Source organism: Lynx canadensis, chromosome E1 (genome assembly GCF_007474595.2).
Source record: "Lynx canadensis isolate LIC74 chromosome E1, mLynCan4.pri.v2, whole genome shotgun sequence".
In the NCBI taxonomy this organism is placed as follows: domain Eukaryota; kingdom Metazoa; phylum Chordata; class Mammalia; order Carnivora; family Felidae; genus Lynx; species Lynx canadensis.
Genome location: NC_044316.2, coordinates 15,972,350 through 15,997,993, shown reverse-complemented (window position 1 = coordinate 15,997,993; position 25,644 = coordinate 15,972,350). Strand labels below are relative to the sequence as shown.

The window sequence follows — 25,644 nt, the reverse complement described above, 5'->3', positions numbered from 1 at the left end:
TGCTTAAACAGAAGCTTTAAATAAGATTCAGGGTCTTAAAATATCAAGGATTACAACTTAAAAATCATTAATTATACCAAGAACCCAAAGAATTTCAACTTGAATGAAAAAAAAGATAATCAACAGATGTGAATATCAACATGACACAGATGTTGGAATTACCTGATAAGGACATAATAAATATATTGTAATGAGAAATTATAAATAAACTTAGAACAAATGATAAAAAGAGTCTCAGCAAAGAAATAGAAGGTTTGTCTAGGTGCCTCAGTTGGTTAAGCATCTGACTCTTGATTTCAGCCCAGGTCATGATCCCAGGGTCATGAAATTGACCCATACGTCAAGCTCCATGCTGAGTGTGGAGCCTGCTTAAGCTTCTATCTCTCTCCCTCTCTTTCTGCTCCTCTACCTAGCTTGCATGTTCTCTCTCTCTCTCTAAAGTTTTTTTTTTAAGAAAAAAAGGAAATAGAATATATGAGGAATCAAATGGAAATTTTAGTTCTGAAAAATACAAAAAATGAAATGAAAAATTCAGTGAATGGGCTCGCTATCAGAATGGAGGGAAGAGAGGAAAGATATGCTTGTCAGTGAACTTGAAGACAGAACATGGAAATTACCCAATATAAAAAACAGAAAACAGAAAGAAATTAGTAGAGCCTCAGGTATATGTAGGACACTAACAAATGATCTAGCATTCATCTCATCAGAGTCCCAGAGGAAGAGGAGAAACAGTATGGGGAAGAAAAAGTAGTAGAAGAAACAATGGCTGAAAATTTCCCAACTTTGCCAACTGACATGAACCTAGGATTCAAGAAGCTAAAGAGGATAAAACCAAAGAAAACCACCTTAAGATGCATTGTAATTACCTTTCTGAAAACAAAAGAAAAATTTTGAAAGCAGTGATAGAGAAAAGACACCTTAGCTATAGTGGAAAAACCATTCAAAGAACAGCCAGTTTCTCATCAGAAACGTGGAAGCCAGAAGAAATTGGTACATTTTTCAAGGGCCAAACGAAAAAAAAATTATGAACCTTAGCTTCTATATCTGGCAACAATATCTTTCAGGAATGAAGGGGAAATCAAGATGCTATCAGATGAAGAAAAACAAGTAGAATTTGTCTCCAGCTGACCTACTCTTTAAAAAAATGGCTAAATGCCATTTTATAAAGCCGTAATCATCAAGACAGTATGATATTGACACAAAAACAGACCATACACCAATGGAATACAATAGAGAACCCAGAAATGGACCCACAAATATATGGCCAATTAATCTTTGACAAAGCAGGAAAGAGTATCCACTGGAAAAAAAAAACAGTCTCTTTAGCAAATGGTGCTGGGAAAACTGGACAGCAACACGCAGAAGAATGAAACTGGACCCCTTTCTTACACCATACACAAAAATAAATTCAAAATGGCTGAAAGACCTAAATGTGAGACAGGAAACCATCAAAATCCTACAGGAGAAACGGGCAGCAACCTCTTTTATCTCAGCCACAGCAACTTCTTACTTGACATGTCTCCGAAGGCAAGGGAAATAAAAGCAAAAATGAGCTATTGGGACCTCATCAAGATAAAAGTTTCTGCACTGCAAAGGAAACAGTCAATAAAACTAAAAGGCAACTGACAGGGCTTGCTCCGGCAGCACATATACTAAAATTGGAAGGATACAAAGAAGATTAGCACAGCCCCTGTGCAAGGATGACACGCAAATTCGTGAAGCTTCCATATTTTTATGTGGATCTTGAGAAACTCAACAGCAGACCCTGGGGGAATGGAAGGGAAAAAATAGTTACAAACAGAAAGGGAGGAGGGCAAACCATAAGAGACTCTTAAATACAGAGAACAAACTGAGGGTAGATGGGGAGGTTGGGGAGAGGAAAAATGGGCGCTGGTCATTGAGAAGGGCACTTGTTGGGATGAGCATTGGGTGTTACACGTAAGCGATGAACCATGGGGATCTACCCCAAAAACCAAGAACACACTTTACACACTGTTATGTTAGCCAATTTGACAATAAATTTTATTTTTAAAATAAAAATTTTTTTTTAATAAAAAAAAGGCAACTGACAGATGGGAGAAGATATTTGCAAATGACATATTGGATAAAGGGTTAATCCAAAATCTATAAAGAACTTACCAAACTCAACACCTGAAAAACAAATAATCCAATGAAGAAATGGGCAAAAGACATGAATAGACTCTTTTTCAAATAGGACATCCAGATGGCAGACACATGAAAAGATGCTCGACATCACTCATCATCAGGGAAATAAATGCAAATCAAAAACACATTGAGATACTACCTCACACTAGTCAGAGTGGCTAAAATGAACAACTCAGGAAACAACAGATGTTGGTGAGGATGTGGAGAAAGGTGAACCCTCCTGCACTGTTGGTGGAAATGCAAACTTATGCTGCCACTCTGGAAAACAGTGTGGAGGTTCCTCAAACAATTAAAAATGGAATTACCCTACAACCCAGCAATTGCACTACTAGGAATTTATCCAAAGGATACAGGAATGCTGATTAGAAGGGGCACAGGCACCCCAATGTTTATAGCAGTGCTATCAACAATAGCCAAATTATGGAAAGAGCCTAAATGTCTATTAACTGATGAGTGGATAAAGAAGATGTGGTATATATATACACAATGGAATACTACTCGGCAATGAAAAAGAATGAAATCTTGCCATTTGCAACAACGTGGATGGAACTAGAGGGTATTATGCTAAACAAAATAAGTCAGTCAGAGAAAGATATATGATTTCAATCATATGTGGAATTTGAGAAACTTAACAGATGACCATAGAGGAAGGGAATGAAAAATAAGATAAAAACAGAGAGGGAGGCAAACCATAAGAGCCTCTTAAATACAGAAAACAAACTGAGGGTTGATGGGGTGGGAGTGGAGGGAAATGGCTGATGGGCATTGAGGAGGGCACTTGTTGGGATGAGCACTGGGTGTTGTATGTAAGTGATGAATCACAGGAATCTACTCCTGAAGCCAAGATTACACTGTATGTTAACTAACTTGAGAAAATACATACATACATACATACATACATACAGCACACTTACTCAAAAAAACGACTAAATGAAATTCTTGAAACAGAAATGAAATGATAAAAATGATAAAAGAAGGAAACTTGGAACGTCAGGAATGAAGAAAGAAAAATGGAAAGAGTGAAATAAGTGTAAATACAGTCATCTCTCCTTCTCCTTTTGTATTCTATAAATTATGTTTGACAGTCAAAGCAAAAATAATAACATCTGGTGTGGTTCTCGATGAATGTAGAAGTCTTAAAAACAGTCATAACTGGGAATGGGTAAACAGACAGGTATCATTTAAACACCTTTACTGGAGGTAACTTGTACATTTCACTAGAACTGGTAAAATGTGGACACAGGTCGACTGTGATAATTTACGTATCTAGAAAGGGTGGCTTTGGAAGGCTGATTTTGACAGGTTGAGGGTGAAGGATAAGGTACATAAAAGCAGCATACACTTTCTAGATTTGGCAGCTGAAAAAGAAAGAAGGCTGGGACTTGAACTGCTGTAGACAGGAGAACAGGCGGCCAGTGGAGAAGAGCACTTATGTCAGAGTGGAATAACTAGGCAGAGAGAGGATGGAAGGGTTGGCCTTGGGAGGAAAAGAGCCTCTGGCTCTGAGAAGGGAAGAGGTTGGCTGAAGACACCTATTGAGAAAAGGTGAGGAAAACAGGGAATTACGTCTAATGATGACTTTCTTCTCAGCCAAGCAGGCCCCTGCTGAGAGAGAGGATAAGCCGAATCGAAGGCGATGATACAGGTTAGGTGTTCCGCCTGAGGGTATGAGCTCCAGGACAGATATTCAGGTAGTGTCAGGGAGTAAAACTCGTTTTCAGTCCCACTGCTCAAAAGCTGTGAAATGATAATTGACCGCCAGGTGGCGGTGTCTGTGGAAGCTCACGTATCCCATCGGCCCTGGCGCCGGGGCGGAAGAAGGTGTGGAGCTAATTCTCTGATTCGCATCGCCTCTACTCTCCTATCCCGACTGACGTTGGATAACAAAGATGGCTGCAGGAACCAGCAATTATTGGGAAGGTAAGGGCGAGCGTTACTGTGTGGGTCTCGCCGAGAGGCAGAAGGGCTGGGTGAGGACGGGTCTTGGGGGAGGTGGCAGAGAAAAGAGCCTGACCTCCGGAGTGGCCGAGCCGACGGGTGAGGCTTGTCTAGTGGGAGCCCTGGGCCTGGGGGCTGAGGAGACCGAACGGTCTGGGGCAAGGGGTTACCTGAGAGGCTTCGGGACCTGGAGCAGGGGCTGGGCGGAGAGAGCTGAGCGCGGATTCAGAAGAAGAGGGTCCTGAGCCGCTGGAGGAGAACTGGGTTGAGAGGCTAAGCGAACTTGGGCGAAGGGGCTTGGGGCACGAACTCTGAGAGGAGACGAGTTTTGAGCGAGAATATCCCAAGCCCAGGAGGCAGGAAGAGTCAGCGTTTTAAGAGTTGAGGTCACTGTTGGACAATTGAGTAGGATAAGGGAAAGAAGGAACTTGTCAGTCCGGTCCGTCGGGGGAAGTTGTATGAACGAAGTGTCTCTTACTGGGTCCCCTTGGCAGCTTCAGGCTGCGACTTCGAGGATTGGGTGTCGAGTCGCGTTTGAAGACAGAGGAAATAACTTTACCCTCTGCTGTAGAGATGAGTTTGTTATAAAGAGAAAGTTGAGAGAACCCCTGTGAATTGCAAAGATTGCATTTGCTATATTTCTGCCAAAAAACCGTCTTGAGATTTGACAAGTACCTTTATTTACTGAAAATATGTTCTGATAAAGCGGGCTCATGTAAAACCCACTCCCGGACCATGGCAACCAAGGATGAGTGAAGGCTCATCTTTTTCTTTCAGTTGCCTCTTTGCTTTATTACAACAGAAACTACTCTCTGAATCCTTTTTCTCTTTTAACCTATTTCCTGTTGCTACCCTCTGAAGTCTCTTGGAAACTACAAGTAACAGTATTGTCACTATCAGCCATTCAGTCTAAGAGCTTAATTCTAAGTTCATCCATACTTGCCTGTCATATTTTCTTTTATTTCTTTTTAATTTTTTAAATGTTTATTTATTTTAGAGAGAAAGAGAGAGACAGAGCACGAGCAGGGGAGGGGCAGAGGGAGACACAGAATCCCAAGCAGGCTCCAGGCTCTCAACTGTCAGCACAGAGCCTGATGCGGGGCTGGAACTCATGAACCGCAAGATCATGACCTGAGCTAAAGTCAGAGGCTTAACCAGCTGAGCCACCCAGGCACCCCTTGCCTGTTATATTTTCAAAATACTTTTATTTGATGTTTTCTACTAGGGAAGACAGTTACTAGTTACAGAGAAGCGTGGTTTAAAATGTGTATTTAAATGCCTATTTGAAATGTGTGTACTAGGTAGAAAATATTTTTAACTTATGTACAAGTGGCTATTGTTATCTTTAATACTAGTCATTAGGCTATAGTGGGTTTTTTTAAAACATTTTTATTTAGAGAGAGAGAGACAGAGCATGAGTGGGGGAGGGGCAGAGAGAGAGAGGGAGACACAGAATCCGAAGCAGGCTCCAGGCTCTGAACTATTAGCACAGAGCCCAACGCGGGGCTTGAACCCATGAACTACGAGATCATGACTTGAGCCAAGTCAGCTGCTTACCGACTGAGCCACCCAGGCGCCCCAGGCTATAGTTTTTTGAAGCTCCATTCTATAATAATTATAGCAGCTTATTATTGACAACCTACTCTGTGCCCGGTGCTTTAAGCACATGATTACTCATGCATAGAAAAACCCTGAAGGTAAGGAGTTTAAAAAACAAAAAGCTGAGGTTCATAGGTTAAGTAGATTTTCACTGAATCTCAGAGCCAGTTCTCAGAATCTCAGAACATTAGGCTTAGCTAAGATTCTAAGACTGTATTATACTGCTTCCTACTTCTGGTTGCTGATAAACATGTTGAAATAATATTTTGTATTCCTTATTCATGAAAGATGAATCCTTACGATGTTCCTTTGTACATTTCAGCCCTTTTATTTTGACCTCCACTTTACGATGAATGGTAGTACTCACATCTAGAAGTAGCTTTCCAGACTGTGGCTTCTCTCCCTCAACCACTAGGCCAAACTACTATACCAGTGTTTCTGTTTGCTTCTGTTCTTTTAAAACTTAGGCTCTTATTTTGTCATACTTATAATTGACCTTGTTGATCGCATATTGTTTGTTGTTAATTTAACCCTCTAAGTTTCTTTCAGTAAACTTATTGAAAGACCATTTTTTAATCCTTTGTTAATGATTATTTTTTCTTAAGCCTCAGTTACTAAGTCATTCTAAGAATTTCAAAAGCTTTGGAATATAAAGAGATAGGAAAATCTCTGTCAAAAACAGTGATGGTTTTTCTCTTTTATAAAGTTAGTTGGTAAGTTGGTGTAATGTTGGTCATAAACCATACTCGGTTTCTTTATGATTTGTGTTCTCTTCTGTTTCCCGCCAAATTACAAAATTTTAGTTGTTGTTACAGAAATAATCCAGGGATGTTAGAACATTTGTTGTGTAGCTGTCTTTGGAATACCGGTGAAATTTTTCACCTCTCCCTGTTTCTCCCCTTCTTGACCCATCTGAAGTTTAAATGAGAGACAGTTTGCTTTTCTGGGTAAATCTTTGGTTTTCTTTTTTAACATTCTTTATGGGAGAAACTGCCTCAGTTTATGATTATTTTCATAGTTTGTTTCTTCAGAATAGCTGTGTGATTTTTATGTCTGCTGATGGACTCTGTGTTTAACTATTTGCTTTCATGATTTTGTTAAAGATCTCAGGAAACAGGCTCGACAGCTGGAAAATGAACTTGACCTGAAACTAGTTTCCTTCAGTAAACTATGTACAAGTTACAGTCACAGCAGTACTCGAGATGGAAGACGCGACAGGTATAGGTACTACCAGATTCTGTCTCTTATGCCTTAAACCATATAATTTCTTAAAAGCATTAAAAAATAAACTAAAATATATAATTCTGTAACTTGATCTATTGGTGAGTTTTTGATATTTTTTTGTTATTGTTTATATTTTAGTGGTTTATAAAAATTCTTAATCCTTGAGACTAGCATTCATTTGGGATCCTTAAGTAAAGGCCATAAGGATGTCAGGAGGAAAATGCTAAGGCTTAAGAATGAGTTTGCATCAGAGATAAGTTTCTAGTTCAGCCAGTGTAAGGAAATGTGGTTGATTTTCCCACGTTGTCTGTGTGTCTTTCTTTCATTTATTTATTTTTTTTTTTATTAAATTTTTTTTTTTTTTCCAACGTTTATTTATTTTTGGGACAGAGAGAGACAGAGCATGAACAGGGGAGGGGCAGAGAGAGAGGGAGACACAGAATCGGAAACAGGCTCCAGGCTCTGAGCCATCAGCCCAGAGCCTGACGTGGGGCTCGAACTCACAGACCGCGAGATCGTGACCTGGCTGAAGTCGGACGCTTAACCGACTGCGCCACCCAGGCGCCCCTCTTTCATTTATTTTTGAGAGAGAGAGACAGAGCATGAGCAGGGGAGGGGCAGAAAGAGAGGGAGACACAGAATCTGAAGCAGGCTCCGGGCTATCAGCACAGAGCCCGATGCGGGGCTTGAACTCAGGAGCTGTGAGATCATGACCTGAGCCAAAGTTGGATGCTCAAACAACTGAGCCACCGAGGTTCCCCCCCCCTTTTTTTTTTAAGCTTACTTATTTATTTTGAGAGAGAGACAGCACAAGTGGGGGAGGTGCAGAGAGACAGGGAGTGAGAGAGAATCTCAAGCAGGCTCTGCATGGTCAGCACAGGGCCCGACGCAGGGCTTGAACTCATGAAACCATGAGATCATGGTTTCGGCTGTGCCAAAATCAAGAGTTGGACGCTTAACCAACTGAGCCACCCAGACGCCTCTGCCCACGTTGTATTTCTTCTATCTTCTGATTGCTAAATGGATCTGAGAAACTACCCAAATGTAAAGTATACGTACTGCTATTCTGGTGTTTTAGAATGAATCTAATGCATTGTGTATCCTCACTATTAATCATCCAAGCTATTTTAAATTTTGGGGTTTTTTTTGAGAAGCTTGTATACTACTGTATTGAACATATGGAAGATGTATTTTTATCTTTGAATCTTATGCTCACTTAGGCCATCCCCTTGTTTAAAAAACTGTTAGGAAATAGTCACAACACTTAGGAAGGTATGAAGAATAATGGATCCTCATGTGCCTGTTACCCACTTGAAGAAATAATCATTACCAATTCAGTTGAAGTCCCTGTTATCATCCCGTTTTCTACTTCTCCGTAATCTACACATTATGTTTGTGTTCCTAAAAAATTTATAGTATCTTACTAGTTATTTTGCAGCTCGTGTTTTTGTTTAACATTATCTTTGTGTTTAAGCTATGGATGCATTTAACTGTGGTATATTTATTTGCTACATGTAGTATCATATTGTGATAGTGTGATTGTGTATTATAATCTGTAGATGGACATTGTTTCTAATTTTTGCTAATTAATAATTTTAAGGGCTGACACAGTGTTCATCATGTATCAGGTACTGTTTTAAGAGCTTTATATGAAGGCTGGTAGAACATCTTTACCTATAAAAATGTTTCTGTATATCTAGCAGTGGAATTGCTAGTAGTAGAGCTGTTAGTTGTTATCCGCTCTTTATTTCCCATACTTTTCTGAGGATTGGCAGTGGGGTGGGATTATCCTCAGCTACTAATAATAAAACAATAAAACAATAAATAAAACAATAAATAAATAAATAAATAAATAAATCAAAACAAAACAAAAACAAAAAGTATCTGGATTTGAGCCCAGATCTTCGTATCTTCAGAGCCTATGCCCTAAACCTTTCTATGCACATTCCAACAAAAGACTCATTTCAACACTACAGCCAAAGGATTGCTTCTTTTTAATAAGGGCACATTATTAAAGAATTAAAGATAGCAGGGCCAACATATTGATTCTGGGACCTAAAAGTAAGCTGTTGGTATATCACATAGCTTTGATTGCATTACATTGCTTTGGACTTGACTTAGCAAGTAAAGAAAATGAGTGATGTTCTTTTGTACGAGTAAACTTAAACTTATTTTACCACAGCATTTTTCCTGAATTTAAGTCTCCCATATATACTATGCCAGTGAGTATACAGTTTTAAAACTATGAATTGTTAAGAGATACAGTTACATAATGATTTTTCTATATTTTCTGTGCTTCATGAACTTAATACTTTTACAACTCCTTTAAAGGGAAAACTATCTTGAAAACATTTCCTGAGAAATTCTACACCAAATTGGGACTGACTTTGTAGGTTCTTATAGCCTAACTCTCCTTTCAATAAGAAACGTAAGGCCAGGGAGGATCAAGATGTGATATACATTCTAAAGTGTTTTATTATTGCCCAGATTGAAAGCATGTCATAATGCATAAACTCAGTGATGATTAGAATTCTTCATCTAGGAGTAATTTTTTTTTTTTTTACTTTCTCTATTTTGAGAACTTTATGGTCAATGAATCATCACACATCTATAAAATGAATTAGATTTAACTGAACCTGAATTAAATTTAACTGAATGGTGAATATAGAGATTGTCTTCTCATTCATTCAAGTATTTAATGAGTTATCTACCATGTGCCAGGCACTTTTCTAGGTGCTTGGCATATATCTGTGAATAAGACAAGCAGTTTCCCTCTTCATGAGGCTTACCTTCATTGACCCATTGTTCTTTTTCATATATCTGGTAGAGGAGGTTCAGCATTTTTGCCTGAGCACATTCTGAGAGATAACCACAGAACTTTGGGTTGGCCCTAACGTATAATAAAGAACTAGATATTTTGATATATTTTAAGGCAAGTAGCAAATTGAGATTTTTTTTAAGTTTATTTTGAGAGAGAGAGAGAGAGAGAGAGAGAGAGAGAGAGAGAGAGAGAGAAAAGGAGGGAGGGAGGGAGAGGATCCAGAGCAGGCTCCCTGTTGACAGTGCAGAGGCCCATACGGGGCTCAAACCCACGAACCACGAGATCATGACCTGAGCTGTAGTGAGACACTGAACTGACTGAGCCACCCAGGTGCCCCACAAATTGAAATGTTTTAAGAAATAAAAATTTGGACCTAGTTAAACATCTTAAAGTAGAAGTCCTTTTTATTAGCTACTTTTTGGTTATTTGATTGCTTATTACTATTGCTGTGAAATTGTATGTAGAAAAGGGAAATAGCTAAGGTACTTTTTTGATGTTAAACTGATGACTTACTCTGTTTTCATTCACCACACCCAAGCACTGTCACAGGACAAGCCAAAGTCTTCAGTAAGATTAAAGAGCATAGTCATTGCCTGAGTACTTATCTGTTTGCAGTATAACTGAGATCTCTTTTGAGATGCTCATAGGATAATGCATACCATTTGCAGATCTAATGAAGGCTAGTGGTTTTTCTGAAGAGGCAGAACAAATTTTCTGGACATCTGGTTTTAGAATTTGAATCTGTCAAACACAAGTTTCCCTTATAAAAAGTTAGTTTTTTTGACTGGTTATTCAGATTTTAGAAGAGCTTGCATTTTTTGTAAAACAAAACTGAAACAGTTTTGTAATATAAGTAGAAATGTAGAGAGTTGGTACTGAAACTTCCTTGCTGGACATGGCTATCTATATTAGACTTAAAGCCAGTACTGATTACTTAATAACTAGTTTTCCACGGATCATGTAAATCTTAATTTTATTTTTTTTCGGTAAGAGTCCAGCCAAGAAGAGAGAACTTAATTTGAGGAGCCATAATTGCTTAGGTGTAAAAATGTTAAAAACTATTCCCAAAGATCCCATAAAATAATCCATAATACCTCTTACACCTCCTTTTATATGTGGTACTACTTAGTTCTACAGTTCTGTTCCACATAATTTGTTCCTTTAGATTCAGCATTCAGTGGGCACTGCCATAGCTTAAGTTACTTTCATTTGGGAAATTATAAACAAGCATTTGAAACTTCTTTACATTATTAAGAGTAGATGTATTAAAGCTCAGAAAAATCATATATATAATTATATTTTATACTGAATTTAATATTTGGGACATGTGTGATCTTTATAGGAAAACTTCTATGAAAATTGTAGCTTCTTAAAAAATAAGTCTCTGGGATTCCACTTGACCTCTTTAAGAATCACCTTATTATTTTAAGTATGTTTTAAAGGATTCGGTTTAAGTAATGGATTCTCTTTACTGGTTCCTCTCTTTAGCTCTGACACAACACCCCTTTTAAATGGATCAAGCCAAGACAGAATGTTTGAAACAATGGCCATTGAGATTGAACAGCTTTTGGCAAGGGTAAGTACTTTCTGTGAAATGACTGTTTTGCTAGTTACTATGTTAGTCACTTGTTAGCTATGGTACTAGATTATATTAATGCAGACATATTTATTGAAATCACCTTTTCATCCAAGATATGTGCCTCCCCAGGACACTTGAATTTTCATTACAGCCATTCTCAAGTCTTTTGGGTGTTATTTTTAGCCTTTATAGATTATTGAGGGGAAATACTGAATCCTTGCCTGTCCTTTTGTTTTTGGTTTGGGGGTGGTTTTTTATTTGCTTGCTGTTAGCCAGAAGCGCATACAAGCAAATATTTGACTTGTATCTCTTTGTATTGCTTTTTAAAATATTTTTATTGGTTTTCTTCTCCCTCCTTACTTCCTTCCTCTTCTTTTTAGCTTACAGGAGTAAATGATAAAATGGCAGAATATACCAACAGTGCAGGTGTCCCGTCTTTGAATGCAGCACTGATGCATACATTACAGCGACATAGAGATATATTGCAGGTAGTATATTGCACTGGAGATTTTTAAGTGATTGTAGTAGGTTTTTTTTTAAATCCCTGAATAGAATGTATACACATGTATTTAAGAGATTAAAGGGAAGAATCTTCTGAAATGATAAATATTATGCTGCAGAAATTTGTCTTGTTTTACCTTTTTTCCCTTGGTAGAATAAAATTCTGAAAATGATAGCTCTTGCTTTTGCCTGGTAAAAATGAGTAATATTCATCACTAGGTAAATAAACTTCTATTGTGGAAGACCTTGCAATTTCACTAGCAATAATAGTGAAATAGCCAGCTGTCATGCAGAGGCCCTAATATGGTGGTTTGGAGTATACTTTCATCAGGCCTTGAAGATAATGTGGAAGGGAGGTAATATACTATATTTAGTATATTGTTTGAGAAAATATTAGAAGTGTACCAATAAAATGAAATGAATTCTTAAATATTTACATTCAGAGATGTTAAAAACATAGAGTAAAATAGGAAGGCAAATGTTTTTAATGTTGAAAAAATTCAGCAACATTTTCTAATTTTAAAATATAGGAATAGGACACTTTATTTACCTAATGCAAAAATGTGCATGCCATATTAAAAGCTAGCATCACATTTAATGATAAAGTACTGAAAGCATTCCCTTTGAAGAAAAAAGCAAGATAAAGATATCCACAGTCACCACAGATGTTTAATATTGTTTTGGAAGTTCTTGGTGGTACAATTAGAAATATAAATAAACAAGATCTAAATAATGGAAAGGAAGAGGCAAAATTTGCATTATGTAGCAGTGAGAAAATTAGAAACAAATTAAGTAGGATGGTGGATTACAAGTTAACATATCAAAGCAAGTAGTTTTCCTACATATAAACAATAACCTGTTAGAAAATATAATAGAAGAAACTATACAATCCTTGTGTTAAAATTTAATAAGAATGACTAAGACTTGCATGTATAAAACTTTACTGAGGAACATAAAAAAAAATTTAATTAAAAAAATTTTTTTAATCTTTATTTATTTTTGAGGGAGAGAGAGAGGCAGAGCATGAGCAGGGGAGGGGCAGAGAGAGAGGGAGACACAGAATCCGAAGCAGGCTCCAGGTTCTGAGCTGTCAGCACAGCTCGAACCCATGAGCTGTGAGATCATGACCTGAGTGGAAGGCGGAAGTCAGATGCCTAAACGACTAAGCCACCCAGGTGCCCCCCAAAAGGATTTAATTTAAATAAGAGAAAAAATTATTTTGCCTTTGGAAAGAATATTTCTCTCTAAATCAGCCTATAAGTTGAGTGCCTTCCCAATGAAAAGGGGCTTTTTGTTTCTTTTTTTTCTTCTTTTTTTATTTTAATTAGCAAAATGACACCAAAGTTCATTTGGATTCACAGAGATACAAGTATAACCAAGAAAAAAAAATGTGAAAATGGAGATAAGTAGTAAAGAATGACTAGTTCTACCAGATATTAAAACCTGTTAAGAAGCTAGAATAATTAAGATAGTTTGATTCTGGAGGAAAAAATATACCAATAGAACTGAATAGAGTTCGCATGGAAATTTAGTTTCTGATAAAGGTGGTATTTTAAATCAGTGGGAAAAAGAGGGATCATAAAATAAATAGACCTGTAATAATTGGCTAATTATTTGGGGGGAGAAAACAAACTTGAATTTCTATCTCAGTCCTCACATCCAGAATAAATTCCAAATGGATCAAAGATTTATATGTAGAAAAAGAAATTCTAAATGTTCAGAGTAAAGCATGGAAAATTATACATTTTGGGTAATAAAGAACTTTCTAAACAAGACCTAATAATGGAAACTATAACAAATGTCTAATTTACTTAATGTACAGAGAAATAATAGAAATAAAGAGATAACCTAGGAGCGCCTGGTGGCTCAATCAGTTAAGCTTCCAACTCTTGATTGCAGCTCAGGTCATGATCTCATAGTTGTGAGTTCAACTCTCTGTTAGTGTGGAGCCTGCTTGGGATTTTCTTTCTGTCCCTCCCATGCATTCTCATTCGTTCTCTCTCTCTCGCGCGCGCTCTTTAAATAAATAAACTTAAAAAAAAAAAAAAAGATAACCTAATAGGAAAATGGGCAAAGGATACTAACTGGCTGTTTACAGAAAATGTCCAAAACCATAAAAAAGATGTTAAACCACATGCTGAAAGGAAAATATACCCATCAATATGAGGTATGATTTTTCACCTGTCAGATTAGCAAATATTGAAACATATGTAGCACATTACAATAATATAGAAAAACGAGTCCCCATCACTGTTGCTGGGAACATAAATTAGTGGTCATTCTAGAAGGCAGTTTAGCACTATCAAAATTTAAATGTTAAGATTCTTTGATTCAGTTATTCTGTTAGGCATTTACTCTTTAAATACACTTAAAAAAGAGAAAGAAATTTCAATAAAATATGTATCTAAGAATGTTTATTTTTCAAACAGCATTTTTTAAACCAGCAAAAAAACAATTAAAATGTTTGCCAGTAGGGAATTTACTAAATGACAGTCATAAGATAGAATTCCATATACCTATTAAAAAGAATGTAGATTTCTATTTGTTAATATGGAAAGGTTACTTGATGTTTTATGAACTACTGAAAAGAAGGTATATAGCAGAATACAGCCGACCCTTGAACAGTGTGGGGACTAGAGGTGCCAACACCCCACCTCTCCACTCCTGTGCAGTCAAAAATTTGTGTATAATTTTTGACTCCGTAAAAATTTAAGTACTAATAGCCTAGTATTGACTTGAAGCCTAATATAAACAGTTGATTAACACATACGTTGTATGTTACACATATTATTCACTGTATTTTTACAATAAAGTAATTTAGAAAAAAGAAAATGTTATTTAAAAAATGATAAAATACATTTACAGAACTGTACTATAAAAAATTCACATGTAAGCGGACCTTTGCATTTCAAATCTGTGTTGTTCAAGAATCAATTGTGGTATGATTTCTTTAGCATAAGTGAAAGAAATAATAGGTAAGCTTGTATATACAAAAACGTAGTTCTTGAAAGAAAATACAAGAAAGTGATAATAGTTATGAGCTGTAGAGCAGGATGGTTTTTATTTTTATTACTTTTGGTGCTCTTTTAGTATTCTCCCATGTTCATATATATTTTTGTTTTTAAAATTTTTTTTTTTCAATGTTTATTTATTTTTGGGACAGAGAGAGACAGAGCATGAACGGGGGAGGGGCAGAGTGAGAGGGAGACACAGAATCGGAAACAGGCTCCAGGCTCCGAGCCATCAGCCCAGAGCCTGACGCGGGGCTCGAACTCACGGACCGCGAGATCGTGACCTGGCTGAAGTCGGACGCTTAACCGACTGCGCCACCCAGGCGCCCCTATATTTTTGTTTTTAAAGGGCAGTAGGGGCTTTCTGGGAGATTGGATTATGATTTTCATTTTCTTTATATACATCTCTGAATTTTAAAAAGTAATGAATATTCCTTAATAACTTAAAAGTATGGTAGTAGAAAAAGAAAAAGGAAAATATTAAAGATTATTCATTACAATTCTTTTGGTTCTGTTCTTCCTTTGACTGGTTTAGGAATCAAATTTCTGTGGGAGTTCCAAAAAGATGAAATTTGAAAATAAGCCCCATTCGGTGTACACTAAAGAGTCCCTCAGATTTTATTCTAGGCTATTTGGAATCATTTTATCTTAAAATTATTTTCTTCTTCATAATTCTATCTCATAAGGTACTAAAAGATAGAAGGATAGTGATCTAGTGCCACTATTACCCTACCATTGAATTGTTTTCATTTGAAAGAAGTTGGTCACTCTTCAGGAAAAGGATTATAATGTTATTTTTACTTCTTGACTGTTTGATTCTTTCTTTTTTTTTTAGAGGTTTATTTATTTATTAATGTTTATTTTTGAGAGAGAGAGAGAGAAAGAGAGTACACATACAAGCTGGGGAGGGGCAGAGAGAGAGAGAGGGAGACAGAGGATCCAAAGCGGCCTCTGTGCTGACAGCAGAAAGCCTGATGCGGGGCTCGAACTCACGAACCATGAGATCATGACCTGATTCAAAGTTGGACGTTTAACCAACCGAGCCAACCAGGGGCCCTGACTATTTGATTCTTAAATAGCAGTCTTCTTGACAGAAATATTTAATACAATGACAATACATAATGGACTCAATAAAATGAAAATATATAATTAGCTTGTGTTGAGACTGGATGTTGATTTATTGCAGGATTATACACATGAATTCCATAAAACCAAAGCAAACTTCATGGCAATACGGGAAAGGGAGAATCTCATGGGATCAGTACGAAAGGATATTGAGTAAGTTACCTTTTATATTATTCTGTAGGATGTTTATTCACATTTAGGTTTAGAGCATATCTGTGATTAACAGCAAACTGAGTAGCAGAACCATGATTTAGAGTTCAAGGTTTCTAATTCCCATTTCACTGTTCTTTAAACATTGCTGCTATAATATGGATCTAATCCACTTTGCTGGACTTATCTCTAGTTTCCCCTAGTTTTATCATTGGCTCCTGCCAATCTTGACTTTACTGTTTTAATTTGGTGTCCAGCTTAGATGATAACTTCCTAAGTTTTTCTCTGATCTCTTAACACTCACCTTAAGAATTTCCAATAGCTGAAGCTGTCCATGTTTCCCTTTCTGATTACCACCTACCTCTCTACCCTTTCTTTTGCCCTAACAATTATGTGTGTGCGCGCATGTGCGCACACACATATACACACATACGCAAAGACACATCTGTAACTTTATATATATTTTACATAATATATATAAAGTAACCTTTATTTCTCTAGAATCTGAAATATCTGTGTTTTCTATGTTTTATTCAAACTTCATAGCCTTATGTCAGATTATTTAAGAACTCCCAATGTTTTTATGCTGATCTCAATCCATATTTTAAATATTTGTTCTTCCATCCCTTTACCTCACCTTCAGTAATATATTCTAGCATTTCATATACACATTTAAAATATTTTTCGCCTCTGACAAGGTAAATCCATTGGGCATCCAATTAAAACTGAAGACTTTCCACTTTTGGACTATCTATTGATGCCTATCATTGTCTCACTTGTGAGAAATTTATGACACTTTTCATAAGTAAGTGTGACCTTGTATTTCATAAACATGTCTAAGATATGCATTACCATATGATAAACTGATATGTATCATGTATATTCTGAAAAATGTTTTCCTAGAGCTCCTTTATTTTACTACACCAGTAAGACAGTTCAGCAGCAGAAGTAATTTCATATTCACTGGATTCAAAATTTTTTGCTCAGAACTCTAATTGAGGATTAAACATAACTTTAATAGTTATGTTTCTGTCCCCCAGAATTATCTTGGAAAATTAATTTTTATTGTTTGTCTCTGTTTTATTCTTTTTTAAATGCTTAGTCTTGTGTACTTTGTAAGACACATGGGAGTAAAAAATCTAAACATTTTTGCCATAGTTAGGAATTTCGTAATATTTTTAGTTCTCAGGAACATAGAAGTCTTTTGTTTAATATCTGTACAGACTATTTACATATGCATTTTAGTGCCCCCGGTGTAGGGGACAGCCTTTAATGTTTAGGCATTTTGTTTCCCCACAATTGGTGGGAATTGTTAGAATATAGCCCACTGTAATAACTTGCTTTCTGAAAGATAATCATAAAAGAAACGTGTTCATCCATTCATTAAACTATTTCCTGATTACCAGCCATGAGTAAGACACTAGGTAAGTCACAGAAGATGGTAGAAATGAAAAGAACAACTTAGCCCTCTAGGATTTTATAATATAGGAGCTAGAGGGAGTAAGACACATACTCAATATAATACAAAGCAGAATATGATTAGTGAGATGAGATACAGTAGCAATAACTGACATTAAATTTAAAAAATTTTTTTTAGTTTATTTATTTCAAGAGAGAGCGAACAGGGGAGGGGCACAGAGAGAGGGTGAAAGAGATCCCAAGCAGGCTTCACACTGTCCACGCAGAGCCCCATGTGGGGCTCAAACTCACGAAACACGAGATCATGACCTAAGCCAAAACCAAGGGTCAGACGCTTACCCCACTGAGTCACCCAGGTGTCCCAGTAATAACTGACATTTAAAAGTTTTTTGTAGTTGTGCACTATTCCATATATTACCACTTTTTTGACTTCATTCTTTTGGTATAGTTAGAAATCATTAGTCCCATTTTGTAAAACTAGGTATTTAGAGACTTATCTAAGGTTGACTGGCTAATTGATGGGAGATAGATTTAAATCTAAATTATCTTCCAACTCCAGTGTGCTCTAGGTTATTTCATGCTGCTTTTTCTGAGGTTTTTTTTTCCACTATACTTTGCAAATTAACACTTCCCCTTAGCCAGTAGTTCAGTTTTATCAGTATGGCCCTCTTGTCTTACTGCAGTATATGTGCAGTTACTTGAATTTTTTATTTTGTTCTTAATACTTTATTGTGAGTAAAGACCAAAAACATGAAAGTGTTGATAGTAATGATAAAAAGCTTTTTCTTATAAACTTTAATGCACTTAAGACCAAGATAGAAATCCTTAAGTATGCCAAAATGGGCAGATCTTCAGTTGCATTTTAGCTCCATAGGCTCCAGTTGATAGACTGCATGTACCACTGTGAAGGAAAACATTACATGGCAGTAGCTTCCCACCCCATGTGCTGTGCAGTGATCAGTTTTAAACTTCTACTTCCACTTGGAGACAATAAAGATACCATAATAGACAATAATAATAATAGGCAAAGGAAAATAAGATTTTTGTTTAGGAACGTTGGATGATTTTGGGGCGCCTGGGTGGCTCAGTCGGTTGAGCATCCAACTTTGGCTCAGGTCACGATCTCACAGTCCGTGGGTTTGAGCCCTGCGTCAGGCTCTGTGCTGACAGCTCGGAGCCTGGAACCTGCTTCAGATTCTGTGTCTCCCTCTCTCTCTGCTCCTCCCCTGCTTGTGCTCTATCTCTCTCTGTCTCTCAAAAATAAATAAATGTTAAAAAAAAAAGAATGTTGGATGATTTGGGTGAAAATAATAAACATCCCTAAATTAAAGAGGCAATAATATTTATCTATTTATCATAAATGCCATTTCTCTATTTTGTTCTAGGTCATATAAAAGTGGGTCTGGAGTGAACAACAGAAGAACTGAACTGTTTTTGAAAGAACATGACCACCTTCGAAAGTAGGTATTATTGTACACATACATATCATGTAGTTTCCCATACTTACTAATTCCTTTATTGACATAATAAACATTTTGTAGTGTTTTTTATAGCAAGCGCTTTATCAGTGCTAATTCATTTAATTCTCCTAACAACCCACTTTGGTAGAAATGGAATTGTAACTGTTCCAGCTATAATTAGGAAAGATATTATGCTATTGAATATCAAAAATCTGCATTTACATCACTTGTTATTTGTAATACATCTTTTGTCACCTTAATGTTTCTTTTCTTTAGCAAGTCTATTCCTCTAATACATTTGTACAGTACTATACATTATTAGTAATAATAATGATGCTAAAAATGAATTATGTTTGAGTGGTCTGTTACCACTTATTTATGCCAAGAAGCTTTATAAAGACTAATAGGCCAGGGTGCCTGGTTGGCTCAGTTGGTTAATTGTCTGACTTCAGCTCAGGTCATGATCTCTCGGTTCATGAGTTCGAGCCCCACATCAGGCTCTGTGCTGACAGATCAGAACCTGGAGCCTGCTTCAGATCTGTGTCTCCCTCTGTCTCTGACCTTCTCCTGCTCACGCTCGGTCTCTCTCAAAAATAAACATGAAAAAAAATTAAAAATAAATAAAGAGTAATAGGCCATACACCAAATCTTTAAAAATCCATCAAAAAGAGATTATCATATTATCTAAGAATTCAGAAGAAAATGCCTAGAAACTTGAATGAACTGTATATATATTTTAACGCAAGTCACCATATTCTATCCCTTTTTCATCTATGTTTTTCTCTGCAAGCTACTGGTTTCTTTAATATTTTCTCTGTATTTTGTTGTAGAACTTAAGGATCAGAAAGTTACTTATCTCTGTGAGGTCAGCCTCAAAGCACTTGAGCAGCTAGTATCTATGATAGTTAAACATTACAAATTATGTTGATATTTGCTGCTGAATATCATAAACTAGTCATGTCTATATGAGCTTAATGTACTATTCAATTTATTTTTCTTTGAAGATCACCACTAAATATAAGCTGTTGAAATCAGAACTTAGAAAAATCAAGACCTTTTTAGAAGCCTGAGTTCTTCTAGTGTTGGATATAGTTATTAGTGTTCCTTCTTAGTCTGTTGAATATTATTGATTGGCACAAGAGGGCAGTCTTTCCTAGAGTATGTTTAGTTTATAGTTACTCGTAGCTTTGGTTATTCTTTTTGTATTTGATAAAAACCACCAGAAAAAAGAACTTTGCATTACATCCAAAGCGATGTTAACATATTCTTTAGTTATAGAGTAAATTTAAGGGATAAGATACTTAATACTTAAATATCTTATACAAAATAAAGGTTAGATTGCATCAATGTTTCTGTATTGTCTCAAAAAGATGTTTAAGTTAGAAATGCAATAGTTGAATTACTTTAGGAATGATATGTTTGTTGCTAAAGAGTATACCAGAGTAATTACATAAATTAATATCCTTTGTTTCATACTTTCAAGACACACTGTTTATTATAAATTTTATATGAAAATTTGCAGTTTTGCATTTGTGTTAATAATCAAAGAAAGCCTTTCAGGAGTTTTGTATTGTCCATTTTACAGAAAAAATACAACAGTTCAGGGGCACATAACTAATTTGTTTATGGTTATAAAAGTGATGAGAAGACTGAAAATCAAAATGTGTTTTCCATTTTTCTCAGTTTTATATATGCTATACTTTATATATATATATTCCTTTCAATATTCTTGTGAAAAAGTTTGTGTGTGTTCATTCTATATAGAGAGAAACTGAGGCAGGATGAATTAAATGGAATATGAGCTTCTGATGAATCAGGGAAGTTGTTGAGACTGAAAACAAGAGCTCAGTCATTGCTCTCAATGTTGGATCACAGAGCTTCCAAATACATTTTGGAAAAATCAATCTTTTGTGTGTAAATTACGAATATTTGGTAGGTAATAAAATAACGTAAAATCATGGATGATACATGTACAAATAATACAGAAAACTCTGTTTTTTCAGTGTCCTCTCTATTTCATTGGCTAAGTGGTTTGAGTCACAATTGGCAAGATCTTTTCAGAACTTTTTTTCCATACAAAAGCTATAAGTGCTCTTTGTAATAAAGTCCTTGTTGTAGAAACTATGAATAACACAAAAAAACCCATTCAAATCACTGGTTAGTACAGATTCTCTAACCATTTTTTACTCATCAGTATATTGTGAGCCTTTTTGCATGTTATTTGATCATTTTTTTATTGTTTTTGCATATATTTTGTAATACAGATAAACCAAAATTTAACCATTTCCTTAAAGTTGGCCTTTTGGATTATTTCCAGTTTTTATTATTGCACATATTGAAGTCTTTACAAATATCCATAATTACTTCCTTATGATAAATTCCTAGAACTGGAATATATTCATTTGTAAAGCTTTTGGCATATTACTGTCAAATTTTCCTCTGAAGGTTTTCTGGTTTAGAGAGCTATTAGTAGTATATATGTAAACATTTCCCAGTGCACTCAGTAACACTGAAACTTTGATTTTTTTTTTAATTTATGGCAAGATAGGCAAAATTTTTCAGGTAATAGATTTTTTTTTTTAATATGAGGAATACATTTTCATTAGAGAAAACAAGTTAAATGGCCAAGCAAAAGAAGCATAAAGAAGTAGCAGTTAAATTAACCTAAAAGTGATTATAGGGGCATCTGGGTGGCTCAGTCTGTTGAGCTTCCAACTTCAGCTCAGGTCATGATCTCGCAGTTCCTGAGTTTGAGCCCTGCATCGGGCTTGCTGCTGTCAGCACAGAGTCAGCTTGGGATCATCTGTCCCCCTCTCTTTCTGCCCCTCCCCCCACTCATATTTTCTCTCTCTTTCTCTCTCTCTCTCTCTCTCTTTCAAAAATAAACATTAAAAAATTTTTAAGTGATTATAGAAACCTATAGTGGTTATAGATTATATAGTTCATCAGTACCATTTGTAATTAATAGGCCAGATTTACTGGTAGGGTAATTTTTATGTTGATCTTTCATGAATAAAGGCATTTAATACCCAGTAACTCAGGTAACTAGTTTGATTTTGTGCAGTAGCATTGGACTTTTTATGGCTAAAAACATATGTAGATTTTTATTTGATTCTTCATAACATTTGTATGTTAATGTAAATTTCTGCAGCTTATTTCAAAAATATGTATTTTTCCCTTGAGAAAGATTTTTATAAATGAATGCAAACTTTAAAAAATCCTAACTTTGTAATTATTTTTATCAGTTCCCATTAACATTTTTGTCTAAACATAAGTGTTGTTAGCTTGTAACAGTTTATCTCACGAAAGATAATAATTTCTCTTCCTGTGGATAAGGTAGCTTTCATTTCTTACTTGTCTCTGAAATCTGAGTCTGTTTCAGTGTATCAGTCAGAATAAAATGCTGATTTTGCGTTAGTGTCAAGTTTATAGCTATTTGTTTTTCCCTGGGCTATAATGTAGATGCATTCCTGTGAGTTCTTTACTTGCTATTTAGATTAATTTCTCTTCCTTTAATCTGTTCTCTTTCATTGCTCTCTTATATTTTCCTTTTTGAAAAAATATCTGAATTAGTTTTGTATTTTAAAGTTCTTTTTTTCCCTTAAAGGAGTTTTACCTTTATGACCTATCTCTCTCCATATTTATTTTATGTATATTTTTTAATGTTTATTTACTTTTGCGAGAGAGAGAAACAGAGCATGAGCAGAGGAGGGGCAGAGAGAGAGGGAGCCACAGAATCTGAAGCAGGTTCCAGGCTCTGAGCTGTCAGCACTGAGCCTGACATGGAACTTGAACTCACAAGCCATGAGATCATGACCTGAGCCACAATCAAGAGTCAGACACTTAACCAACTGAACCAAGAACTCTTTTTGTTGTTTCTTTCATAGCATTTATGAAAATATGTAATGATCTGTTTGGTTTTTGGTATTGTGATGATGATGATGATGATGATGATGATGATGATGTGACTCTCCTTGAAAGTAAGCTTCATAAGAGTAAGGACTTGGTTAGTCTAGTTCTTGGCAGTGTTGTGCCCCTAGTTTGTTATATCATAGACACTTAATATTTATTTCTTATATAAATAAATGGATGTAAACAGAAGGTATTAATTTTGGTTTCATATACATGTATATGTAGGACACCTGTTTCCCAATATAGGAAACGTGTTTCATTCATTTACTTACTCCCCAAATATTTATTGAATACATACTGTGTATAAGATACTGGTCCAGATGCTACATATACATATAAAATCTGATTTTGAGAACTAAAGGGGCTATTATTAATGTGATGAATTATTAAAAATCAAATTCTTATATGGTATATATTAACAGTCTTTGGCAACATCTCTCTTATTTACAGATAAGAAACAAGATTCAGAAAGGACATAGGCCAGGGTTTCATAACTATTTAATAATATACTAAACCCACATTTCCCAAACTATTTCCCTATTTGTCCCACATCATATTGCTTTCCCTGTGACTTTCTTCTTTAAAATTTTATTTTTCTTGAATTAGGGGGCCAGCATGCATAATGCTATTAAGAGTTGAAAGATCAGTTGCTTTTCACTTCTCTGAAAAGCAAGTGACCTGGTCTCTCTGTATCTGTTTTTGTTTGTTTGCTTTTGGGGTTTTTAGTTTTTTGTAATGGGATTGTAGCTGTCCCTTTATGTTATGTAATTTTCAGGAAGAATAGCTTAAGAGTTAAGGCATTATAAAATACCTTAAAAAATCTAAAGAATTTGTTTCACATAACTTTTCAAATATAGGACTTGTTTAAAGCAAGTTACACTTAAATAAACAGGATCAGTTATAGTATTGAGAATTTGTTGTTTTGTTTTCATTCCATTGACATGATTGTTACTGAGGTGGCATACATATTTGTATACTTAGGTGTAAATATATCCATGAATGAGTAAAGAATTATTATATTCTCAGAGGCTTACATTTCTCTGCTAACAATTTTTCTTATGACCTTTCTTAGCCTATGTTTAGACTATTGAATTTTGAATCTTTTAAACTCACCAGTCTTGTCATTCAGGTGATCCAAAGTTGTGGTGATGAAAATATTTTCCATAAGCATTTTAAAAACAATGAAAACAGTTTCACTTTTTGTTTGTTTCGTGATTTTCAGCAGATTTCTCTGAGGTCCCACAGCTAGTAGTAAAAGCTGAGATTCAAACCCAGGTATTCTGATTGTGTTGCTTCTACAATATTGCACTGCTTCTAAACTGTTTCTTATGGTATCTGTATCACAGCGTTGCTAAGATAACTCACGTAAAAAGGCTTTGCAAACTGTGAGGCTTTTCTATACAAAGCAGAAAATAATGAGAGTTAAAGCACCTGGCTCAGTCACTTGAGCATCCGACCCTTGGTTATGGCTCAGGTCATGATCCCAGGGTCACGGGATTGAGCCCCACAGTACTCAATCTGTGCTGAGCGTGGAGCCTGCTTGAGAGTCTCTGTCTTTCTCCTTCTGCCCCTCTCCTCCACTTGCACGCGCTGTCTCTCAAATGAAAAGAAAAAAAGAACATAATGAGGGTTTTAGGAGTAAGAAAAGCAAATACTAAAAGAGAAAACCTTTTATATGCACTGATAGTTTTCAGGTTTTAAATATAATTTGAAATGCTTGTGATGCTAGGATAATCTTTGTGAAATTAAATCCTAATTGTATTAATGGACCGTGGCCATATTTGAAAAGTATGGGATATACGATCACCATAATTTAGTGACCTTCACAAGGAGTGGCTTTATCTCAAAAGTTTTTGGTGTAATCGTATGTACATTTATTGTTTAATAAAAAGCATAAGACTCCAATTAAATAATGGTCCGATTATAACATCTGTGAATGGGATAGTATAATAGACTCCTGGCATTCAGGATTTGACATTAGCTTTCTCAACTATATATGAAACCTAAAGGTTCATGATGTATAGTTTTGTTGAGATACAAACTTGAATATTATGAGCTAATGAGCAGGTGTTGAGGAAGTCACTTGGCTAACAAGTATGTATAACCTACATTTACACTTCAGTCTCACTTCTGTGTTCATATTTCTGCTTATTGTTATTTACTTGGTAACTACTATGAAATGATTTATACATGTACATGCATATACTTTTGTTTCTTTGTGAAACATCACTCCAAGGAGAAAATGCCTTTATAAAGGTAATGCTAGTGAAGTGATGCTACAAAAGTGGTGCTCATAAGTAGAAAAATGGGAAGCTTATGGAATAATAGTAGCCATAAATATGGGAATATGCAAAGATCTTGAGATATATCCCTTACCTATATTAGGGGTATTTTGTATAATAGTGAGTTGAATTTTTAATGTATGAGGACTGCTAGCATTGGATTATTTCACTATGTATCTATCATTTTATTTGTGGGATATTTTTAAATTACATGCCAAAGCTCCATTTGTCTCAGGTGGTGCAGTTGTCTGCCATGTTGAAATAGGTGACAAAGCTGGGGCGCCTGGGTGGCGCAGTCGGTTAAGCGTCCGACTTCAGCCAGGTCACGATCTCGCGGTCCGGGAGTTCGAGCCCCGCGTCAGGCTCTGGGCTGATGGCTCAGAGCCTGGAGCCTGTTTCCGATTCTGTGTCTCCCTCTCTCTCTGCCCCTCCCCCGTTCATGCTCTGTCTCTCTCTG

General features: G+C 35.9%; 1 protein-coding gene and 1 non-coding gene across 3 annotated transcripts in view; both read left to right on the top strand.

The window, feature by feature from the left end:
* Positions 1–1,628: 1,628 nt before the first annotated feature.
* LOC115501960 lies at positions 1,629–1,735 on the top strand. Its single transcript, XR_003965000.1, has one exon. It is a non-coding gene; the product is annotated as a U6 spliceosomal RNA (small nuclear RNA).
* Positions 1,736–3,978: 2,243 nt separating this feature from the next.
* GOSR1 (golgi SNAP receptor complex member 1) overlaps positions 3,979–25,644 on the top strand; it is a 47,245-nt gene continuing 25,579 nt past the window's right edge. Inside the window, exons 1-6 of one of the 2 annotated variants that reach the window (XM_030295521.1) lie at positions 3,979–4,086; positions 6,807–6,921; positions 11,237–11,324; positions 11,708–11,815; positions 16,026–16,117; positions 18,919–18,993. In XM_030295521.1, coding sequence (XP_030151381.1) covers positions 4,056–4,086; positions 6,807–6,921; positions 11,237–11,324; positions 11,708–11,815; positions 16,026–16,117; positions 18,919–18,993 — 509 coding nt within the window. In that variant the 5' untranslated portion in view covers positions 3,979–4,055. Of the gene's footprint in view, positions 4,087–6,806; positions 6,928–11,236; positions 11,325–11,707; positions 11,816–16,025; positions 16,118–18,918; positions 18,994–25,644 lie in introns of both variants that reach the window. The other variant, XM_030295520.1, reaches the window with a different exon arrangement.